Source organism: Rhopilema esculentum, chromosome 11, assembly GCF_057945365.1.
Source record: "Rhopilema esculentum isolate cy_ngs chromosome 11, ASM5794536v1, whole genome shotgun sequence".
Lineage (NCBI taxonomy): Eukaryota > Metazoa > Cnidaria > Scyphozoa > Rhizostomeae > Rhizostomatidae > Rhopilema > Rhopilema esculentum.
Genome location: NC_142825.1, coordinates 12,411,158 through 12,433,650, shown reverse-complemented (window position 1 = coordinate 12,433,650; position 22,493 = coordinate 12,411,158). Strand labels below are relative to the sequence as shown.

Here is a 22,493-nt window from a genome sequence, read left to right as displayed (position 1 = left end):
TAGAAACGTTAAGCAATTCTTTATATTGTTAGTTGAAAATAGATGATTTCTGGAACGGTTCAAGTGCTTTAGCATGCTATGATTCCGCTATTTGGTGACATCTTCGAATTTTGCGGTACCAAAATCTTATTTAGCAACTTAGAATTGCGTTCAAATACTAACCCGATTGCTTCGACAGGTATTATAGGTCCTTTTAACCAATCACCAATTGGATAACCCATAACTATGAACATATTCTTGGCGTCACCAAATGCTGGATCTAAAAGGGCATAAAAATGCACCACGAGTTCATTTGATTCACCTGTTCCTTTAAGCATTTTTTCATGGTTTGCTTTGTTTGTTTGGGACCTTGTTTGTCGTTGTGGGCTAAAACAAAGAAAATGGGACGTCAGATAAACATAATTTGCTAACACTTTCAAAAACTGTTACTGACCAATAACAGCAGAAACGATGTACAACTTGACGAAACAGTCTTCTTGATCTACAAGGAGATGCACAGCTGTCCTTAATCCCTGCGGTAAATGATAGAAAGGTCAAAGAGACCTAGCCATTTACAGTGCGTAAAAACTGAATAAAATGTTTGTTACACTTCTTGATGATCCTTGACCGGAGCAGCTTGTTTTTCACTTATTGGTGCTGTTTCTTTTTCTGCTTTGAGATCTGGTTTTGTTGCCTTCGGAGCTTTTGCTACTTCGGTATGATCCTTAACCAGACCAGCTTGTTTTTCATTATTTGATTTCGTATCTTTTCCTGATTCGAGATCTGACATGCTTGCCTTTTTCGCTTTTGCGAAATCAGTATTTTCATCGCTTGCATTCGAATCTTTTGCAGCCTGTTTTAGGAAAATTTTGTAAGGGAATGGTGTTAACTGCAATTACAGTGGTGCATGGATATATTTACATAGAAAATTGTTCAAGAAAACCGGTGCAATAGAAATGGTGCGGGGAAAATGGTGCAAGAAATCTCTGACAGGGAAATGGTGCAATGAACATGGTTCAGCTAAATTGGTGCAAAGGAAATGATGCAAAGATGTTGGAGAAATTTTATGGAAATAGAGGATGCAAGAGGGCAATACAAGAACTTCACATCATTAAAGATTCAGAGATATGAAATAAGATATCAATAAGCAGTCTGTTTTCCTGCGAAAAATGAAAACTGCTATAAGAAAGTAGGCGCAACCTTAAAGAAAAGATTTAACCAGTTTTAGCTAAATATTTAAAATGCATCCCCCGAAAACACTATTTCTAAGAACAAAAGAGGTAGTACTGCATTTGGGTTCCACTAAGCAACAATACATTGAATCAGTAATCATGTTATAAATGATTTTTGTTTAAGTCCTTTCCCCCTTTCGTTTCCCTTACATATCAAGCTCTAAGCCAACATAAAACTTTAGGCCTTCACCTGAGCACCTAATGGATCACCAGTTCTCTTCCTTTCTTCCGCTCTCTCTTTCCTTTCTTGTTTCTTTTTACGATCCGTCTGGAAAATGAGAAAATTTGTTTACACTTGTAACTCAGGACATTGGGATATTTGCTTATTAACTGATCTATTTGAAGATATGTTACTGGAAATAAAACACTGATTATGAATTTCAGGAAGGAGTTGTTAATAGCATCTGCCATCTATCAAAACTGATAGGGCAGCTACCGATGAATCCTTTTAACACCCCTTACTGCAAGCATTTTCTAGTGAAACCAAAATTTCAGCATGTGTTTTGCCTAGCCAGAACAATTAAATTCTGTTAGCGTGAAAGAAATTATCTTATACAGATTGAATAATACAAGTGAGAAATTTGCAATAAAACTATATATTTTCATCTTGCTGCCCTTCTTGAGAAACAAATCTCTAAATACCATACAGGCATTAGTTATGTAGTTAAGGTATAAATCCATTATATCTACGCTTTAGCAGAAACAGCAAGCTTTTTATTACAACAACCATAAGACAACTAAAGTTTGAATACAAAGTTAATACTGACCTTTGCTTTGCTTTGAGTTTTACGTTTCTTTTTGTTATCGCCAGGTTGGTTTTCCTGCTGAGAACTAATATTTTCGCTTGAATCTGAATCATTATACTCAGCCTGATCATGCATTTCAACTCCTTCTTCAACATGAAACTGTTCTGCCTGGGAAAGAAGAGTTTCCGGTTTTCCAGTGCTCAGAATAGAATTCGATGACTTGATTTGTCTTTGCGATTCAACTTCAGCATGTGCACAGTTTTTATTATCTTGCATTAACTTGCAACCTCCTTGTTCTCCAACCATATCTCCTTGCAATGCATCGTTAGTTGTTTGCTCTCTATCCCCTTTTCCTTTCACGGAATCAACACTTACTTGCACTGCATTGTCGTCTCCCTCCATTGCATCACTTCTTTCCTTTATGGCATCAATATTTTCTGCGGCATTATTTCTATTCGCTTTGGTTGCAAGCACTTTCCCTTGCGTAGCATTGTCCTTTTCTTGCACTACCTCCTCTTCCCCTTTTGTTGCTTCAATACTTTCCAATGCTACACTGCAACTTATGTCCTTACTTCCTTCTGTTCCGTTGAATTTCTCTTGTATTGGACTATTAACCTTCTGTGGTACAGCACTATTATCTTGCAAAGCTTTGGTCTTCTCCTGTGTTTCATCTCTTATGAATTGTTTTCCATCACTTACTCCTTCTACTTTACTCTGATTTCCTTGCAATTGTTTATCCACTCCTTCTGCCCTACTTATATTTCCTTGCATCCCATCACTACAATCTGGCATTTTAGCTTTTTTTCCTTGTGGTGAATCGTTTACTTTTTCTGCTGCACGCTTATTTCCTAGAATTTCGTCTTCCACTCCACCCTTACTTTCAGGCATCGTAGCGCTACATTCTGACATTTTAGCCCTTTTACCTTGCATCATGTTGCTTTTTCCCTGCAGTGCATCATTATTGTCTTCTGCATCACCTTCACTTCCTTGCACTGCGATCCTTTTCAAACAAGATTCGCTTTTACCATTGTCCGATACCTTGATACTCCCCTGCTTTGCAACGTCCTTCGGTGTTTGAATGGGTGGTTGAACATCTTTTCTTCCACCGTTCGAGTTCTCTGATTGGGTACCCACGTCACCTTTTTTGTCGCATGAGACATTGGCTTGAGTTGTTTGGCCGTGTTCTAATTGTGCAGGAACTGTAATGAAAGAGGGAGCTCCTTTAACTATGCAAGTTCTAAAGAGCAAAACTTGTTGCAGAAAAACTTCGTGTTCAACTTTCTGCTTGATTCTACTATTAAACAGAAGGACAGGAAGAACAGCATCATCAAGGTTTTCATAACGCTTATGTAAGGACCTGTTCTATATCATTTATGTACAATCCTATAATATTTTCAAATATATCTAGTATATTTACTATACAGATTCTATCAAAGGTAGTTTGTGTCGCTTTTAATGATCTTAGAGAAAAAAGACATCTTCTTTTTCTGAACACTTTATTTCAGCTAATTCAATAGCAGATTGTTTCTAAAATGATAATTTTGTCTTCAATACCACCAGGCATCAGCGCAGTCACAACCTGGGATGCAGTATCCCTCTCTGAAAAGTCGAATCTTATCAGAAAAGTGGAAAAATTTTCATTCTGGCTGCCCCTTCAAAGTAATATTGTTCTGAACTGAAATTTTATGCAATTTAATATCAACATGTAGAAAATTTAGTGGGAAATGGGCAAAGAGAGATTTCAATTCTGCTGACAGATTACTTTTATTTTGTATTGATTCAAATATTGGCTTCAGACAGAGGTCAAGTCACAGTATTTGATGGGGAAGGGGCCCTTTGCTTATTTTATCATATCTCAGCAAATCTTTGAAATATTCAACTGAATTTGCAAAATTCACGCTATTACATGATTTTCTTTTAGGTAATTTGGCTAAAATTAAAAAATCCTCAAAATAGATTTTTGCCGTCACCATTTAATTACTCTATTATGCCGGGAAGAGAGTACGGCAGCAAAGCAATTACCCAAAAGCCCTCTGCAATACAAACTTGCACCAATGGCACTTTTAAAAGGCAGCTAAGTTCAAAACAGGGAAGGCTACTGGTGACCAAAATTTTGCATGTGATAGAAGAATAATTTCTCAAATTTTTAAAAAAATTTGACAGTTAAAACTTTGGACTTATGTTGACCATAATACTTAGTAAATAAAATTTTCAACTATGAAATGATGAATTTTAAAATCACCCTTAAAAACTCATTTGATGCACAGAAAAATGCACCTATAAGTACACCGAAAAAGCAAAACAAGTAGAAGATAGGTAGAACAAAAGTGTCAGCTAGGCATTGCCTGCAACTCTATTCAGGGACGGATTCAGCGGGGGGGGGTGTTGGGGGTGCGACATCCCCCCAATAATTCTGTGTCTTTTGGTAAACATTATTTCAAGACCGTTGTCGCAAAAAATTTCTGCTCGTTTCGCTCTAAGGAGACCCTCTATATCTCTACACGATGTTCAACATTTTCCTCTCGTTTTTGGATTTGTAAAAAAAAGTCCTCCACGTTCTTGAGACATTCCCAATAAAATATAAACTAAAATGCTATAGCAATCCAATCCATAAAAAAACTGGATTCTGAAACGCTTCTCGTGGATTTTACTCCAAGGAGAACGGACTTGGTTTAAAAATTTCGAATACTGTTTACTATGTCTAGATATTTGATAACAACTTTGGAAAATCACATCTTACACGTAGTTCTTCCTCGCCTTACACAATTCAGGATATAAACATTAGAGGAATGGTGAAGGAAATAGACAGTTGTAGAATATGGTCGGCCACAAAACGCTACATATGACATTGTATAAAATGAAATTGCCACGTAAAAATTTCATAGCTTTTCCAAATGCATTTCCAAAATGGGTGTTTTCCCAAATTCTAAGAGGTCTGGTCAGCAAAAACTTTTTCCTCTTTGCCCTAATCAATCTTCCAACCCTGGCTACGCCACTGCTTTTTGTCATCTTTACCTTAAAGTTGAAAACCAAATTTTAAAAATGGGCGTTTCCATCATTAACAAGTGATCTGAAGGGTGTGGCACCAAAATTAATGTCTAATACCCCCCCCCCCCCCAATCATTGTTGCTTAAATCCGCCCCTGAACCTATTTACAGGTTTCTTAATAAAGTTTCAGGTACGTTTTGAACCTTTGGCAGGTGATGTTAATGAGAGAGGAATTCTGAAATATTTTGTAGAATTTTGAAAGACGATAGGGAATTGGTAAGAAATGAACGGTTGTTCCCCAGCCTTGTGAATTGCGTCATTTTCTTTTCAACATGCGGGCTATCATCTATTAGAGCATTTTTTCAAGAAAACATGGGAATCCTTAATCCAACAATGTTACAATATCAACACACACACTTCCTGTATTTTATTGACAACAAAACTATTTTTCTGCTTTGATGCTTGGCAATTTTTCTCCATGATAAAGTGTTTCTTGTGGTAATAAATTTTCCCACTACCCATATATACTGGCTGAAAGTATTTTTAGATTTTGATGAATAATGTTCACCATATCTAAATGAAAAAATCCAAGAAGGTGTCCTTAGATTTTTATATAATGATCGATTCACCTCTTATAGTGACTTACTTGTGAATTCAGAAAATTTTACAATGCATGTTTCCCGTATGAGAGCAGTTTGCATTGAAATTTTCAAGACATTGAAAATCTAAACCCGTCTTTCATGAAAAAACTTTTAAAATATAGATCCTCAACTTACTCATCAACAAATTCAAATGATTTACAACATTATAGAACAAACCAAATTTGGAATGGGCTACCAAACAAAATAAAATCGGCAGAAGATTTAAATATCTTCAAATGCTAGATAAAAAAGTGGAATGGCCCATACTGTAAACGCAACGCATGTCAGCATGTATTTTACATTTTATCTTTTATATATCATTTTAAGTATAATACTGTAAAAATATTTATTCATGTTAATTTAAGTATTTATTCATCCATCCATATTTAGTAATTTATCAATTCGGATTAGTTTGCTTTGTACAAGTAAAATTGTATATAGTGCACTAGAATTAAACAATCAATGTAAAACAAGTAAATACACACACATTCAAATGCCACATCAAAGACCATTACATTACCAGCAAAGCCTAATTTTGATGGTAAATTATAGGCTGACATCCCTTAGGGAATTTGTTAAGCCACAAAGTTACACACTCAGATCTAAAACTCAAAATCTGTTTTATAGTTCATTAGTAGCTTGAGCAATTGCAGCAAGGGGTATCGTGGCAAATGAATTCTAGAGTGGAGAAGAAAGAAAGATTTTTTGACAAAATTTCTTTGATTTATTTTACTCAAATAGAAGCATTTGCAGAGTCAGGGCAGAAAGACTCTTAACTTTTGCCTTGGCTGGAAAGATATTTAAAATGCATTTTTTGTCTTGTCGCTGTTTCTTCATACTGACAGTGAATGTTCTCTCATCTGTAGCTTAAGACAAGGGTAGAAGAAGTTGATACCTGAAGCGGCCACATGGTTGCTGTGGAAGGTGAATCTTTTTCATAACCTATTGCTTCAAATTTGCCAGAAATTGCAGTATTTGAAGCAAATTTTGATGATCAAATTTTATTCTTAAATTGAATATCCACCGTGGGTAAGCGATGGTTTTGATCTACTTCTTCCTGCTTTACCTTAGACGACAAAACTGCATAAATTTTCAAATCTAGGACAAAATTTTCACAAACCAGCGCTGTCCCAGTCTTCAATATCAAATAAAGATATGATTTATGACAAATATTGACCAATTTCTTTAACCAAAATTGGCCCTTGAAGATTTGTATTTTATCTGACAAAATCCAAGCAGCAAATCACTCTATGGTAGAAATCTGTAAAACCTGAGAAATCATTTTTATGTTGCCAAAAGTTTGAGAATTACCCAGAGCTCAAGCTGAGAATTTTCTGACAAAACAACAATTTTTCCAAAAATCCCTCAAATTTTGAAAGCAGAGGGGGCCATGGCCCCCCTGCCCCCTGGCCACACAGCCCCTGATTAAAGCAGAAACATCTGAACCACAAAAACTTTGTTGCTTCCCCCCCCCCTCTCACCTGAAAAATGAATATCAGCTTTTGGCATTTACATTTGCATTGGTGGCAATATGATTTCTTATCACCTGCATATGGATCCTGGCAAAGCCTTCCAATGTGTGAAGAAATGCATATGTGCCATGTATTCCAGTGACAAGTCTTAAGAAAGCAATCTTTAGTTACATAATAAAAAAAACAATGTCACTGTGTAGCCCTTTCACATGAAGTGTCAATCCACATTGCTATATTGCACAGAAGTTGATCTCTTAACAAAAACTTGTTTATGTATTTTCGCATGTTTGTAGTTGGTAGTTAGTTGAGTTAAAGACTGTTTGTAAAATTGTGTTTGATATTATGATATGGAACTCATTACAAAAAATTGGGAAATCCTTAATGTTTGGAGCAAAATGATTGAAAAATGTTGCAAAAATTGCTAACGATGTCCAGAGTGCAAAAGGAAGATATCATAATTGTTTCCTTTAGACATTTGGAAAGTTCAACCTGTGCCATCAATTGTTTTTGGAATTTTTTTGTAAAATTCTACAGTCACAGAAAAGTTTTGAAAAATACAAGGCTCCATAAATCAATAACTTTTGTATGCTGTTCTGCAGGTGTGCTATTGTATCAAGAGAAGTTAAATATACAGTAACAGAAGGCCAAAGTTTAAAGCTTGATGGTGACTCCAAAGATCAATTCTTAGTAAATCACTAGGGACAGTGGTAATGTTGTCAATTTTAGTTGTCAATGAACTTGAAGGTTGACTAGAAGACAATATTTTTGCAACCTTTTAGTCTGTCAAACCCACCAGTATTCTATTTATTGTTAATCAATGTTCTCCTTTGTATCCCACCATTCCTTATCCCACCAAAAGATTATCTCATCAACTACCAACTCTTCTTATCAATTTTTCTCAAGACATCGACCACATCCTTCTCGTGCACCCCAGCCCCCCCCCATCCTGAAGCAAGTATAGTTGTTTGCCAGCACATCACTGATGAATTTGCTGGCTTAAAATTTTTTAGCACATGATTGATTGTTTAACTTTGGAGACAAAGAAAATGGAATAATTATGGTATGCAGTCTCCATTAAGAGGGAAAGTCCCTTTTTGCGGTCCCCTTGCATGGTCAAGTGAACATTTGTTTTCGAAACCTTTTCGGAACCTGAGTTTACACAAAGGAAAAAATCAAAAAATAATTCCATTTCATTAAAAGATTGGCAACATGCAAGAAAAATATGCATTGAACTGGGAGGCTATGTAACAGATAGGCTTGAAGACTTCAAGTTGAAGTGGGAGCCCCATGTGTTCATGGCCGCTGAGAGTCGATTGGCCTGGAGGCTCGAGGTTTAGGGTGTCTCGTAAAGTAACGAATTCTATTTAATTTTGAGAATGTAGTTAATCAAAAACAACAAAAGTGTGCGTATTAAATAGTAAAACATTTTAAACGATTGGAAGAAAATAACATCAAGTAATATTCAGAAAAGTATTTTAAACTAAACTAATCTAATGGGTATGTATGGTTGCAACTTGCAAGAACTGCCTGATCTTTTAGTTTTGCCCGTCCCTCACTCAGAAACCCCTCAGCGGCCTTGTCTGCACGCACCCCGATTGTTCAGGTCGGGACATGAGACTATATTTGAAATTTGAGACGAAGCGCTGAAGCAGTCGTGTTTATTGTTTCAAAAATATCATAAGAAGTAAAAAACACTGTCAATTGGCACCAAAAGCTACATAAAACTATGCAAAAAGAAACACTTTAATGCCTTGCAACGGAAGGCCATACATGTTTTAAAGCCGGGACTGAATATGAATGTTGTACAGTGAAAATTATCAAGCATCAGTTGTCCTATTTCGAAGCCTTTTAAAAATTGCCAAGGGAAATTCTGTAGATAAATTCTCAGGGAAATAAATTCTCACCATTTGCTGCTGCCTTTGGTTGTGTATTCAAAGGGGCACCGCATAGGTGACAAAATCTGGATCCCTCAGCCAGAACGGTCTCACATTGCGGACATTGAGAGCCGCCTGCCCCAGTCATTCTGTCGTGCCGAGACGACCGTCTGAAAAATTCCACTTCAGCCCCAACAAAAACTATATTTCTTTTTCGCAAAATTAACGGTTATTCCTTACAGTTCTTGCTTTCTTTCTTCCGTGCCTGCTACTTCCCCAGATCCGAGTCTTGCACGAATACTTCGCAGATAAGGGCAGGAGCGCATCATAATCTCACTTCGCATGCGCCCGTATCAAGCAAGAGAATTGATTGGTTAAGATAGAAAATGGGGAATCCACAAAATGATTTCTTAGAAGTATTTTAGAAAGATAATAGGAAGATTCCAGCTTGCGACTTCCTTCTGTCTATAAATAAAAATTACACAACACCATTCAGGGACGCCGGAAGCACTGCAGGGCGATAAGAAAATAGGCAAAACAAAGGCAAAATACATAAAAAACTGCTACTTTTCGCAAGGACAAGGAATTCTCCAGAGTCTCTTATCCAGGTGAATAAAAGTTCCTGAGGACTTACTTACGTCCTTTACAATTCTTGTAATTTTCAACCCGTTTTAATCGTTTAGATCAGCCGCCATTTTTGCCCGCGGGCCGGCTTGCAGCACGTTTTTATCCGGCCCGCCAAGCGCTTCATCTCAAAAAAATATTTTTGGCTTACACTTTGAAAATTTTGAACTCGAATTAGTTTTATTTTTAAACCCCCTGGATCCCTAGATCCGACTTCAAGTGCACTAAATCGACCTTAACGAATATTAATGTTGTAGCCTAAAGATGGCACAACTGTCTTCTGAATCAGGTAGAACAAAAGTGTCAGCTAGGCGTTGCCTGCAACTCTATTCAGGGACGGATTTAGCGGGGGGGGGGGTGTTGGGGGTGCGACATCCCCCCAATAATTCTGTGTCTTTTGGTAAACATTATTTCAAGACCGTTGTCGCAAAAAATTTCTGCTCGTTTCGCTCTAAGGAGACCCTCTATATCTCAACACGATGTTCAACATTTTCCTCTCGTTTTTGGATTTGTAAAAAAAAGTCCTCCACGTTCTTGAGACATTCCCAATAAAATATAAACTAAAATGCTATAGCAATCCAATCCATAAAAAAACTGGATTCTGAAACGCTTCTCGTGGATTTTACTCCAAGGAGAACGGACTTGGTTTAAAAATTTCGAATACTGTTTACTTTGTCTAGATATTTGATAACAACTTTGGAAAATCACATCTTACACGTAGTTCTTCCTCGCCTTACCCAATTCAGGATATAAACATTAGAGGAATGGTGAAGGAAATAGACAGTTGTAGAATATGGTCAGCCACAAAACGCTACATATGACATTGTATAAAGGGAAATTGCCACGTAAAAATTTCATAGCTTTTCCAAATGCATTTCCAAAATGGGTGTTTTCCCAAATTCTTAGAGGCCTGGTCAGCAAAAATTTTCTCCTCTTTGCCCTAATCAATCTTCCAACCCTGGCTACGCCACTGCTTTTTGTCATCTTTATGTCATCATCAACCTTAAAGTTGAAAACCAAATTTTAAAAATGGGCGTTTCCATCATTTACAAGTGATCTGAAGGGTGTGGCACCAAAATTAATGTCTAATACCCCCCCCCAATCATTGTTGCTTAAATCCGCCCCTGAACCTATTTACAGGTTTCTTAATAAAGTTTCAGGTACGTTTTGAACCTTTGGCAGGTGATGTTAATGAGAGAGGAATTCTGAAATATTTTGTAGAATTTTGAAAGACGATAGGGAATTGGTAAGAAATGAACGGTTGTTCCCCAGCCTTGTGAATTGCGTCATTTTCTTTTTAACATGCGGGCTATCATCTATTAGAGCATTTTTTTCAAGAAAACATGGGAATCCTTAATCCAACAATGTTACAATATCAACACACACACACTTCCTGTATCTTATTGACAACAAAACTATTTTTCTGCTTTGATGCTTGGCAATTTTTCTCCATGATAAAGTGTTTCTTGTGGTAATAAATTTTCCCACTACCCTTATATACTGGCTGAAAGTATTTTTAGATTTTGATGAATAATGTTCACCATATCTAAATGAAAAAATCCAAGAAGGTGTCCTTAGATTTTTATATAATGATCGATTCACCTCTTATAGTGACTTACTTGTGAATTCAGAAAATTTTACAATGCATGTTTCCCGTATGAGAGCAGTTTGCATTGAAATTTTCAAGACTTTGAAAATCTAAACCTGTCTTTCATGAAAAACCTTTTAAAATATAGATCCTCAACTTACTCATCAACAAATTCAAATGATTTACAACATTATAGAACAAACCAAATTTGGAATGGGCTACCAAACAAAATAAAATCGGCAGAAGATTTAAATATCTTCAAATGCTTGATAAAAAAGTGGAATGGCCCAAACTGTAAACGCAACGCATGTCAGCATGTATTTTACATTTTATCTTTTATATATCATTTTAAGTATAATACTGTAAAAATATTTATTCATGTTAATTTAAGTATTTACTCATCCATCCATATTTAGTAATTTATCAATTCGGATTAGTTTGCTTTGTACAAGTAAAATTGTATATAGTGCACTAGAATTAAACAATCAATGTAAAACAAGTAAATACACACACATTCAAATGCCACATCAAAGACCATTACATTACCAGCAAAGCCTAATTTTGATGGTAAATTATTGGCTGACATCCCTTAGGGAATTTGTTAAGCCACAAAGTTACACACTCAGATCTAAAACTCAAAATCTGTTTTATAGTTCATTAGTAGCTTGAGCAATTGCAGCAAGGGGTATCGTGGCAAATGAATTCTAGAGTGGAGAAGAAAGAAAGATTTTTTGACAAAATTTCTTTGATTTATTTTACTCAAATAGAAGCATTTGCAGAGTCAGGGCAGAAAGACTCTTAACTTTTGCCTTGGCTGGAAAGATATTTAAAATGCATTTTTTTGTCTTGTCGCTGTTTCTTCATACTGACAGTGAATGTTCTCTCATCTGTAGCTTAAGACAAGGGTAGAAGAAGTTGATACCTGAAGCGGCCACATGGTTGCTGTGGAAGTTGAAACTTTTTCATAACCTATTGCTTCAAATTTGCCAGAAATTGCAGTATTTGAAGCAAATTTTGATGATCAAATTTTATTCTTAAATTGAATATCCACCGTGGGTAAGCGATGGTTTTGATCTACTTCTTCCTGCTTTACCTTAGACGACAAAACTGCATAAATTTTCAAATCTAGGACAAAATTTTCACAAACCAGCGCTGTCCCAGTCTTCAATATCAAATAAAGATATGATTTATGACAAATATTGACCAATTTCTTTAACCAAAATTGGCCCTTGAAGATTTGTATTTTATCTGACAAAATCCAAGCAGCAAATCACTCTATGGTAGAAATCTGTAAAACCTGAGAAATCATTTTTATGTTGCCAAAAGTTTGAGAATTACCCAGAGCTCAAGCTGAGAATTTTCTGACAAAACAACAATTTTTCCAAAAATCCCTCAAATTTTGAAAGCAGAGGGGGCCATGGCCCCCCTGCCCCCTGGCCACACAGCCCCTGATTAAAGCAGAAACATCTGAACCACAAAAACTTTGTTGCTTCCCCCCCCCCCTCTCACCTGAAAAATGAATATCAGCTTTTGGCATTTACATTTGCATTGGTGGCAATATGATTTCTTATCACCTGCATATGGATCCTGGCAAAGCCTTCCAATGTGTGAAGAAATGCATATGTGCCATGTATTCCAGTGACAAGTCTTAAGAAAGCAATCTTTAGTTACATAATAAAAAAAACAATGTCACTGTGTAGCCCTTTCACATGAAGTGTCAATCCACATTGCTATATTGCACAGAAGTTGATCTCTTAACAAAAACTTGTTTATGTATTTTCGCATGTTTGTAGTTGGTAGTTAGTTGAGTTAAAGACTGTTTGTAAAATTGTGTTTGATATTATGATATGGAACTCAGTACAAAAAATTGGGAAATTCTTAATGTTTGGAGCAAAATGATTGAAAAATGTTGCAAAAATTGCTAACGATGTCCAGAGTGCAAAAGGAAGATATCATAATTGTTTCCTTTAGACATTTGGAAAGTTCAACCTGTGCCATCAATTGTTTTTGGAATTTTTTTGTAAAATTCTACAGTCACAGAAAAGTTTTGAGAAAAATACAAGGCTCCATAAATCAATAACTTTTATATGCTGTTCTGCAGGTGTGCTATTGTATCAAGAGAAGTTAAATATACAGTAACAGAAGGCCAATGTTTAAAGCTTGATGGTGACTCCAAAGATCAATTCTTAGTAAATCACTAGGGACAGTGGTAATGTTGTCAATTTTAGTTGTCAATGAACTTGAAGGTTGACTAGAAGACAATATTTTTGCAACCTTTTAGTCTGTCAAACCCACCAGTATTCTATTTATTGTTAATCAATGTTCTCCTTTGTATCCCACCATTCCTTATCCCACCAAAAGATTATCTCATCAACTACTAACTCTTCTTATCAATTTTTCTCAAGACATCGACCACATCCTTCTCGTGCACCCCAGCCCCCCCCCACCCTGAAGCAAGTATAGTTGTTTGCCAGCACATCACTGATGAATTTGCTGGCTTAAAATTTTTTAGCACATGATTGATTGTTTAACTTTGGAGACAAAGAAAATGGAATAGTTATGGTATGCAGTCTCCATTAAGAGGGAAAGTCCCTTTTTGCGGTCCCCTTGCATGGTCAAGTGAACATTTGTTTTCGAAACCTTTTCGGAACCTGAGTTTACACAAAGGAAAAAATCAAAAAATAATTCAATTTCATTAAAAAATTGGCAACATGCAAGAAAAATATGCATTGAACTGGGAGGCTATGTAACAGATAGGCTTGAAGACTTCAAGTTGAAGTGGGAGCCCCATGTGTTCATGGCCGGTGAGAGTCGATTGGCCTGGAGGCTCGAGGTTTAGGGTGTCTCGTAAAGTAACGAATTATATTTAATTTTGAGAATGTAGTTAATCAAAAACAACAAAAGTGTGCGTATTAAATAGTAAAACATTTTAAACGATTGGAAGAAAATAACATCAAGTAATATTCAGAAAAGTATTTTAAACTAAACTAATCTAATGGGTATGTATGGTTGCAAGAACTGCCTGATCTTTTAGTTTTGCCCGTCCCTCACTCAGAAACCCCTCAGCGGCCTTGTCTGCACGCACCCCGATTGTTCAGGTCGGGACATGAGACTATATTTGAAATTTGAGACGAAGCGCTGAAGCAGTCGTGTTTATTGTTTCAAAAATATCATAAGAAGTAAAAACACTGTCAATTGGCACCAAAAGCTACATAAAACTATGCAAAAAGAAACACTTTAATGCCTTGCAACGGAAGGCCATACATGTTTTAAAGCCGGGACTGAATATGAATGTTGTACAGTGAAAATTATCAAGCATCAGTTGTCCTATTTCGAAGCCTTTTAAAAATTGCCAAGGGAAATTCTGTAGATAAATTCTCAGGGAAATAAATTCTCACCATTTGCTGTTGCCTTTGGTTGTGTATTCAAAGGGGCACCGCATAGGTGACAAAATCTGGATCCCTCAGCCAGAACGGTCTCACATTGCGGACATTGAGAGCCGCCCGCCCCAGTCATTCTGTCGTGCCGAGACGACCGTCTGAAAAATTCCACTTCAGCCCCAACAAAAACTATATTTCTTTTTCGCAAAATTAACGGTTATTCCTTACAGTTCTTGCTTTCTTTCTTCCGTGCCTGCTACTTCCCCAGATCCGAGTCTTGCACGAATACTTCGCAGATAAGGGCAGGAGCGCATCATAATCTCACTTCGCATGCGCCCGTATCAAGCAAGAGAATTGATTGGTTAAGATAGAAAATGGGGAATCCACAAAATGATTTCTTAGAAGTATTTTAGAAAGATAATAGGAAGATTCCAGCTTGCGACTTCCTTCTGTCTATAAATAAAAATTACACAACACCATTCAGGGACGCCGGAAGCACTGCAGGGCGATAAGAAAATAGGCAAAACAAAGGCAAAATACATAAAAAACTGCTACTTTTCGCAAGGACAAGGAATTCTCCAGAGTCTCTTATCCAGGTGAATAAAAGTTCCTGAGGACTTACTTACGTCCTTTACAATTCTTGTAATTTTCAACCCGTTTTAATCGTTTAGATCAGCCGCCATTTTTGCCCGCGGGCCGGCTTGCAGCACGTTTTTATCCGGCCCGCCAAGCGCTTCATCTCAAAAAAATATTTTTGGCTTACACTTTGAAAATTTTGAACTCGAATTAGTTTTATTTTTAAACCCCCTGGATCCCTAGATCCGACTTCAAGTGCACTAAATCGACCTTAACGAATATTAATGTTGTAGCCTAAAGATGGCACAACTGTCTTCTGAATCAGGTAGAACAAAAGTGTCAGCTCGGCGTTGCCTGCAACTCTATTCAGGGACGGATTTAGCGGGGGGGGGTGTTCGGGGTGCGACATCCCCCCAATAATTCTGTGTCTTTTGGTAAACATTGTTTCAAGACCGTCGTCGCAAAAAATTTCTGCTCGCTTCGCTCTCAGAAGACCCTCTATATCTCTACACGATGTTCAACATTTTCCTCTCGTTTTTGGATTTGTAAAAAAAAGTCCTCCACGTTCTTGAGATATTCCCAATAAAATATAAACTAAAATGCTATAGCAATCCAATCCATAAAAAAACTGGATTCTGAAACGCTTCTCGTGGATTTTACTCCAAGGAGAACGGACTTGGTTTAAAAATTTCGAATACTGTTTACTATGTCTAGATATTTGATAACAACTTTGGAAAATCACATCTTACACGTAGTTCTTCCTCGCCTTACACAATTCAGGATATAAACATTAGAGGAATGGTGAAGGAAATAGACAGTTGTAGAATATGGTCGGCCACAAAACGCTACATATGACATTGTATAAAATGAAATTGCCACGTAAAAATTTCATAGCTTTTCCAAATGCATTTCCAAAATGGGTGTTTTCCCAAATTCTAAGAGGTCTGGTCAGCAAAAAAACTTTTTCCTCTTTGCCCTAATCAATCTTCCAACCCTGGCTACGCCACTGCTTTTTGTCATCTTTACCTTAAAGTTGAAAACCAAATTTTAAAAATGGGCGTTTCCATCATTAACAAGTGATCTGAAGGGTGTGGCACCAAAATAAGTGTCTAATACTCCCCCCCCCCCCAATCATTGTTGCTTAAATCCGCCCCTGAACCTATTTACAGGTTTCTTAATAAAGTTTCAGGTACGTTTTGAACCTTTGGCAGGTGATGTTAATGAGAGAGGAATTCTGAAATATTTTGTAGAAATTTGAAAGACGATAGGGAATTGGTAAGAAATGAACGGTTGTTCCCCAGCCTTGTGAATTGCGTCATTTTCTTTTCAACATGCGGGCTATCATCTATTAGAGCATTTTTTTCAAGAAAACATGGGAATCCTTAACCCAACAATGTTACAATATCAACACACACACTTCCTGTATTTTATTGACAACAAAACTATTTTTCTGCTTTGATGCTTGGCAATTTTTCTCCATGATAAAGTGTTTCTTGTGGTAATATATTTTCCCACTACCCTTATATACTGGCTGAAAGTATTTTTAGATTTTGATGAATAATGTTCACCATATCTAAATGAAAAAATCCAAGAAGGTGTCCTCAGATTTTTATATAATGATCGATTCACCTCTTATAGTGACTTACTTATGAATTCAGAAAATTGTACAATGCATGTTTCCCGTATGAGAGCAGTTTGCATTGAAATTTTCAAGACTTTGAAAATCTAAACCCGTCTTTCATGAAAAACCTTTTAAAATATAGATCCTCAACTTACTCATCAACAAATTCAAATGATTTACAACATTATAGAACAAACCAAATTTGGAATGGGCTACCAAACAAAATAAAATCAGCAGAAGATTTAAATATCTTCAAATGCTAGATAAAAAAGTGGAATGGTCCAAACTGTAAACGCAACGCATGTCAGCATGTATTTTACATTTTATCTTTTATATATCATTTTAAGTATAATACTGTAAAAATATTTATTCATGTTAATTTAAGTATTTATTCATCCATCCATATTTAGTAATTTATCAATTCGGATTAGTTTGCTTTGTACAAGTAAAATTGTATATAGTGCACTAGAATTAAACAATCAATGTAAAACAAGTAAATACACACACATTCAAATGCCACATCAAAGACCATTACATTACCAGCAAAGCCTAATTTTGATGGTAAATTATTGGCTGACATCCCTTAGGGAATTTGTTAAGCCACAAAGTTACACACTCAGATCTAAAACTCAAAATCTGTTTTATAGTTCATTAGTAGCTTGAGCAATCGCAGCAAGGGGTATCGTGGCAAATGAATTCTAGAGTGGAGAAGAAAGAAAGATTTTTTGACAAAATTTCTTTGATTTATTTTACTCAAATAGAAGCATTTGCAGAGTCAGGGCAGAAAGACTCTTAACTTTTGCCTTGGCTGGAAAGATATTTAAAATGCATTTTTTTTGTCTTGTCGCTGTTTCTTCATACTGACAGTGAATGTTCTCTCATCTGTAGCTTAAGACAAGGGTAGAAGAAGTTGATACCTGAAGCGACCACATGGTTGCTGTGGAAGGTGAAACTTTTTCATAACCTATTGCTTCAAATTTGCCAGAAATTGCAGTATTTGAAGCAAATTTTGATGATCAAATTTTATTCTTAAATTGAATATCCACCGTGGGTAAGCGATGGTTTTGATCAACTTCTTCCTGCTTTACCTTACACGACAAAACTGCATAAATTTTCAAATCTAGGACAAAATTTTCACAAACCAGCGCTGTCCCAGTCTTCAATATCAAATAAAGATATGATTTATGACAAATATTGACCAATTTCTATAACCAAAATTGGCCCTTGAAGATTTGTATTTTATCTGACAAAATCCAAGCAGCAAATCACTCTATGGTAGAAATCTGTAAAACCTGAGAAATCATTTTTATGTTGCCAAAAGTTTGAGAATTACCCAGAGCTCAAGCTGAGAATTTTCTGACAAAACAACAATTTTTCCAAAAATCCCTCAAATTTTGAAAACAGAGGGGGCCATGGCCCCCCTGCCCCCTGGCCACACAGCCCCTGATTGAAGCAGAAACATCTGAACCATAAAAACTTTGTTGCTTCCCCCCCCCCCTCTCACCTGAAAAATGAATATCAGCTTTTGGCATTTACATTTGCATTGGTGACAATATGATTTCTTATCACCTGCATATGGATCCTGGCAAAGCCTTCCAATGTGTGAAGAAATGCATATGTGCCATGTATTCCAGTGACAAGTCTTAAGAAAGCAATCTTTAGTAACATAATAAAAAAAACAATGTCACTGTGTAGCCCTTTCACATGAAGTGTCAATCCACATTGCTATATTGCACAGAAGTTGATCTCTTAACAAAAACTTGTTTATGTATTTTCGCATGTTTGTAGTTGGTAGTTAGTTGAGTTAAAGACTGTTTGTAAAATTGTGTTTGATATTATGATATGGAACTCATTACAAAAAATTGGGAAATCCTTAATGTTTGGAGCAAAATGATTGAAAAATGTTGCAAAAATTGCTAACGATGTCCAGAGTGCAAAAGGAAGATATCATAATTGTTTCCTTTAGACATTTGGAAAGTTCAACCTGTGCCATCAATTGTTTTTGGAATTTTTTTGTAAAATTCTACAGTCACAGAAAAGTTTTGAAAAATACAAGGCTCCATAAATCAATAACTTTTGTATGCTGTTCTGCAGGTGTGCTATTGTATCAAGAGAAGTTAAATATACAGTAACAGAAGGCCAAAGTTTAAAGCTTGATGGCGACTCCAAAGATCAATTCTTAGTAAATCACTAGGGACAGTGGTAATGTTGTCAATTTTAGTTGTCAATGAACTTGAAGGTTGACTAGAAGACAATATTTTTGCAACCTTTTAGTCTGTCAAACCCACCAGTATTCTATTTATTGTTAATCAATGTTCTCCTTTGTATCCCACCATTCCTTATCCCACCAAAAGATTATCTCATCAACTACCAACTCTTCTTATCAATTTTTCTCAAGACATCGACCACATCCTTCTCGTGCACCCCAGCCCCCCCCCCATCCTGAAGCAAGTATAGTTGTTTGCCAGCACATCACTGATGAATTTGCTGGCTTAAAATTTTTTAGCACATGATTGATTGTTTAACTTTGGAGACAAAGAAAATGGAATAATTATGGTATGCAGTCTCCATTAAGAGGGAAAGTCCCTTTTTGCGGTCCCCTTGCATGGTCAAGTGAACATTTGTTTTCGAAACCTTTTCGGAACCTGAGTTTACACAAAGGAAAAAAACAAAAAATAATTCCATTTCATTAAAAGATTGGCAACATGCAAGAAAAATATGCATTGAACTGGGAGGCTATGTAACAGATAGGCTTGAAGACTTCAAGTTGAAGTGGGAGCCCCATGTGTTCATGGCCGCTGAGAGTCGATTGGCCTGGAGGCTCGAGGTTTAGGATGTCTCGTAAAGTAACGAATTCTATTTAATTTTGAGAATGTAGTTAATCAAAAACAACAAAAGTGTGCGTATTAAATAGTAAAACATTTTAAACGATTGGAAGAAAATAACATCAAGTAATATTCAGAAAAGTATTTTAAACTAAACTAATCTAATGGGTATGTATGGTTGCAAGCAGGGTTGCCAGGTGGCCTGGGACCAAAGATGCCAAATTCTGTTTGAAAAGTTGCCAAAAGTTGCCAAACAGGTTACGCATGCGTACTTAGGCCCAAAGTTAACTATCATGTCCGAGAATCAAGATCGGCAATGTTGATAGAGACATAAAAAATCATTGTTCTATTGAAATATTTACACATTGTTTCCTATCACCGACACCACACCTTAACATTAGCAAAGTTGCCGACATCACAGGGTCACACCAAGATGTAAGTACTTTGTTCCGGTCACCCAAGTCAAGTGAATGAAACTTCGAGAAGTGTCAGGGAGAGGCACAGGGTGTCATTAACGGAATATTATCGAATTTGAAGGGAGAATGTCACGAAAAGATACTAAGAAAATGTCACAAACTCGTGAAGAGAAAATGTTCAAAAAGTGCCAAAAAATTGCCAAACTTTAGACAGTTGCCAAATCTAAATTTTTAGTTGCCAAACAACATGAAAAAGTGCCAACATTGCCAATTTTGGCAACCAAATTGCCAAATTGGCAACCCTGGTTGCAAGAACTGCCTGATCTTTTAGTTTTGCCCGTCCCTCACTCAGAAACCCCTCAGCGGCCTTGTCTGCACGCACCCTGATTGTTCAGGTCGGGACATGAGACTATATTTGAAATTTGAGACGAAGCGCTGAAGCAGTCGTGTTTATTGTTTCAAAAATATCATAAGAAGTAAAAAACACTGTCAATTGGCACCAAAAGCTACATAAAACTATGCAAAAAGAAACACTTTAATGCCTTGCAACGGAAGGCCATACATGTTTTAAAGCCGGGACTGAATATGAATGTTGTACAGTGAAAATTATCAAGCATCAGTTGTCCTATTTCGAAGCCTTTTAAAAATTGCCAAGGGAAATTCTGTAGATAAATTCTCAGGGAAATAAATTCTCACCATTTGCTGCTGCCTTTGGTTGTGTATTCAAAGGGGCACCGCATAGGTGACAAAATCTGGATCCCTCAGCCAGAACGGTCTCACATTGCGGACATTGAGAGCCGCCCGCCCCAGTCATTCTGTCGTGCCGAGACGACCGTCTGAAAAATTCCACTTCGGCCCCAACAAAAACTATATTTCTTTTTCGCAAAATTAACGGTTATTCCTTACAGTTCTTGCTTTCTTTCTTCCGTGCCTGCTACTTCCCCAGATCCGAGTCTTGCACGAATACTTCGCAGATAAGGGCAGGAGCGCATCATAATCTCACTTCGCATGCGCCCGTATCAAGCAAGAGAATTGATTGGTTAAGATAGAAAATGGGGAATCCACAAAATGATTTCTTAGAAGTATTTTAGAAAGATAATAGGAAGATTCCAGCTTGCGACTTCCTTCTGTCTATAAATAAAAATTACACAACACCATTCAGGGACGCCGGAAGCACTGCAGGGCGATAAGAAAATAGGCAAAACAAAGGCAAAATACATAAAAAACTGCTACTTTTCGCAAGGACAAGGAATTCTCCAGAGTCTCTTATCCAGGTGAATAAAAGTTCCTGAGGACTTACTTACGTCCTTTACAATTCTTGTAATTTTCAACCCGTTTTAATCGTTTAGATCAGCCGCCATTTTTGCCCGCGGGCCGGCTTGCAGCACGTTTTTATCCGGCCCGCCAAGCGCTTTATCTCAAAAAAATATTTTTGGCTTACACTTTGAAAATTTTGAACTCGAATTAGTTTTATTTTTAAAACCCCTGGATCCCTAGATCCGACTTCAAGTGCACTAAATCGACCTTAACGAATATTGATGTAGTAGGCTAAAGATAGCACAACTGTCTTCTGAATCAGGTAGAACAAAAGTGTCAGCTAGCGTTGCCTGCAACTCTGTTCAGGGACGGATTTAGCGGGGGGGGGGTGTTGGGGGTGCGACATTCCCCAATAATTCTGTGTCTTTTGGTAAACGTTGTTTCAAGACCGTCGTCGCAAAAATTTTCTGCTCGCTGCGCTCTCAGGAGACCCTCTATATCTCTACACGATGTTCAACATTTTCCTCTCGTTTTTTGATTTGTAAAAAAAAGTCCTCCACGTTCTTGAGACATTCCCAATAAAATATAAACTAAAATGCTATAGCAATCCAATCCATAAAAAAACTGGATTCTGAAACGCTTCTCGTGGATTTTACTCCAAGGAGAAGGGACTTGGTTTAAAAATTTCGAATACTGTTTACTATGTCTAGATATTTGATAGCAACTTTGGAAAATCACATCTTACACGTAGTTCTTCCTCGCCTTACACAATTCAGGATATAAACATTAGAGGAATGGTGAAGGAAATAGACAGTTGTAGAATATGTTCAGCCGCATGTTATGACCGTGCAGAACGGACAACAGAAACAGACGTGTCTCTAGTGCATATTCCAATTCTCTAATCTTCGAACAATCACGGTTTTCCAATTTATTGATAAACGTGACATGTCATCACATGACGAGCACAAGCAATACGTCATTAACTAGCATTGCCTAATGACACCATTAGAAAACTCATGATTCTACAGATGTGCCTTCGAACATGACATCACATGCACACATGCACACGTTACAAACCTTCCCCTCTCTCGATGAAGAGCAAGCCTAATGAGAAACATAATCACCACACCTTAAAGGGGGATTAACAACCTGACGTAATCTTGGGGGGCGTACATAAACTTGATTTCTTATTTCCCCAGGGTTTTCGTCCATGTCATCATCAGTATCCTGCTCTACAATTTCACAATCTGGTGTTTCAGAAACTGGACAAATGT

At 36.9% G+C, this 22,493-nt stretch overlaps 1 protein-coding gene across 2 annotated transcripts in view; it reads right to left on the bottom strand.

Annotated features, from left to right (window-relative positions):
- The window catches only part of LOC135693530 (E3 ubiquitin-protein ligase rnf213-alpha), an 82,525-nt gene extending 67,107 nt beyond the window's left edge, over positions 1-15,418 (bottom strand). Inside the window, exons 1-5 of one of the 2 annotated variants that reach the window (XM_089111385.1) lie at positions 14,543-15,418; positions 1,979-3,156; positions 1,402-1,479; positions 588-832; positions 163-366 (exon numbers count right to left, since the gene is read on the bottom strand). In XM_089111385.1, the coding sequence (XP_088967511.1) occupies positions 163-366; positions 588-832; positions 1,402-1,479; positions 1,979-3,156; positions 14,543-14,660 (1,823 nt within the window). In that variant the 5' untranslated portion in view covers positions 14,661-15,418. Of the gene's footprint in view, positions 1-162; positions 367-587; positions 833-1,401; positions 1,480-1,978; positions 3,157-8,962; positions 10,508-14,542 lie in introns of those variants that run through there. The other variant, XM_065212052.2, reaches the window with a different exon arrangement.
- Positions 15,419-22,493: the final 7,075 nt, after the last annotated feature.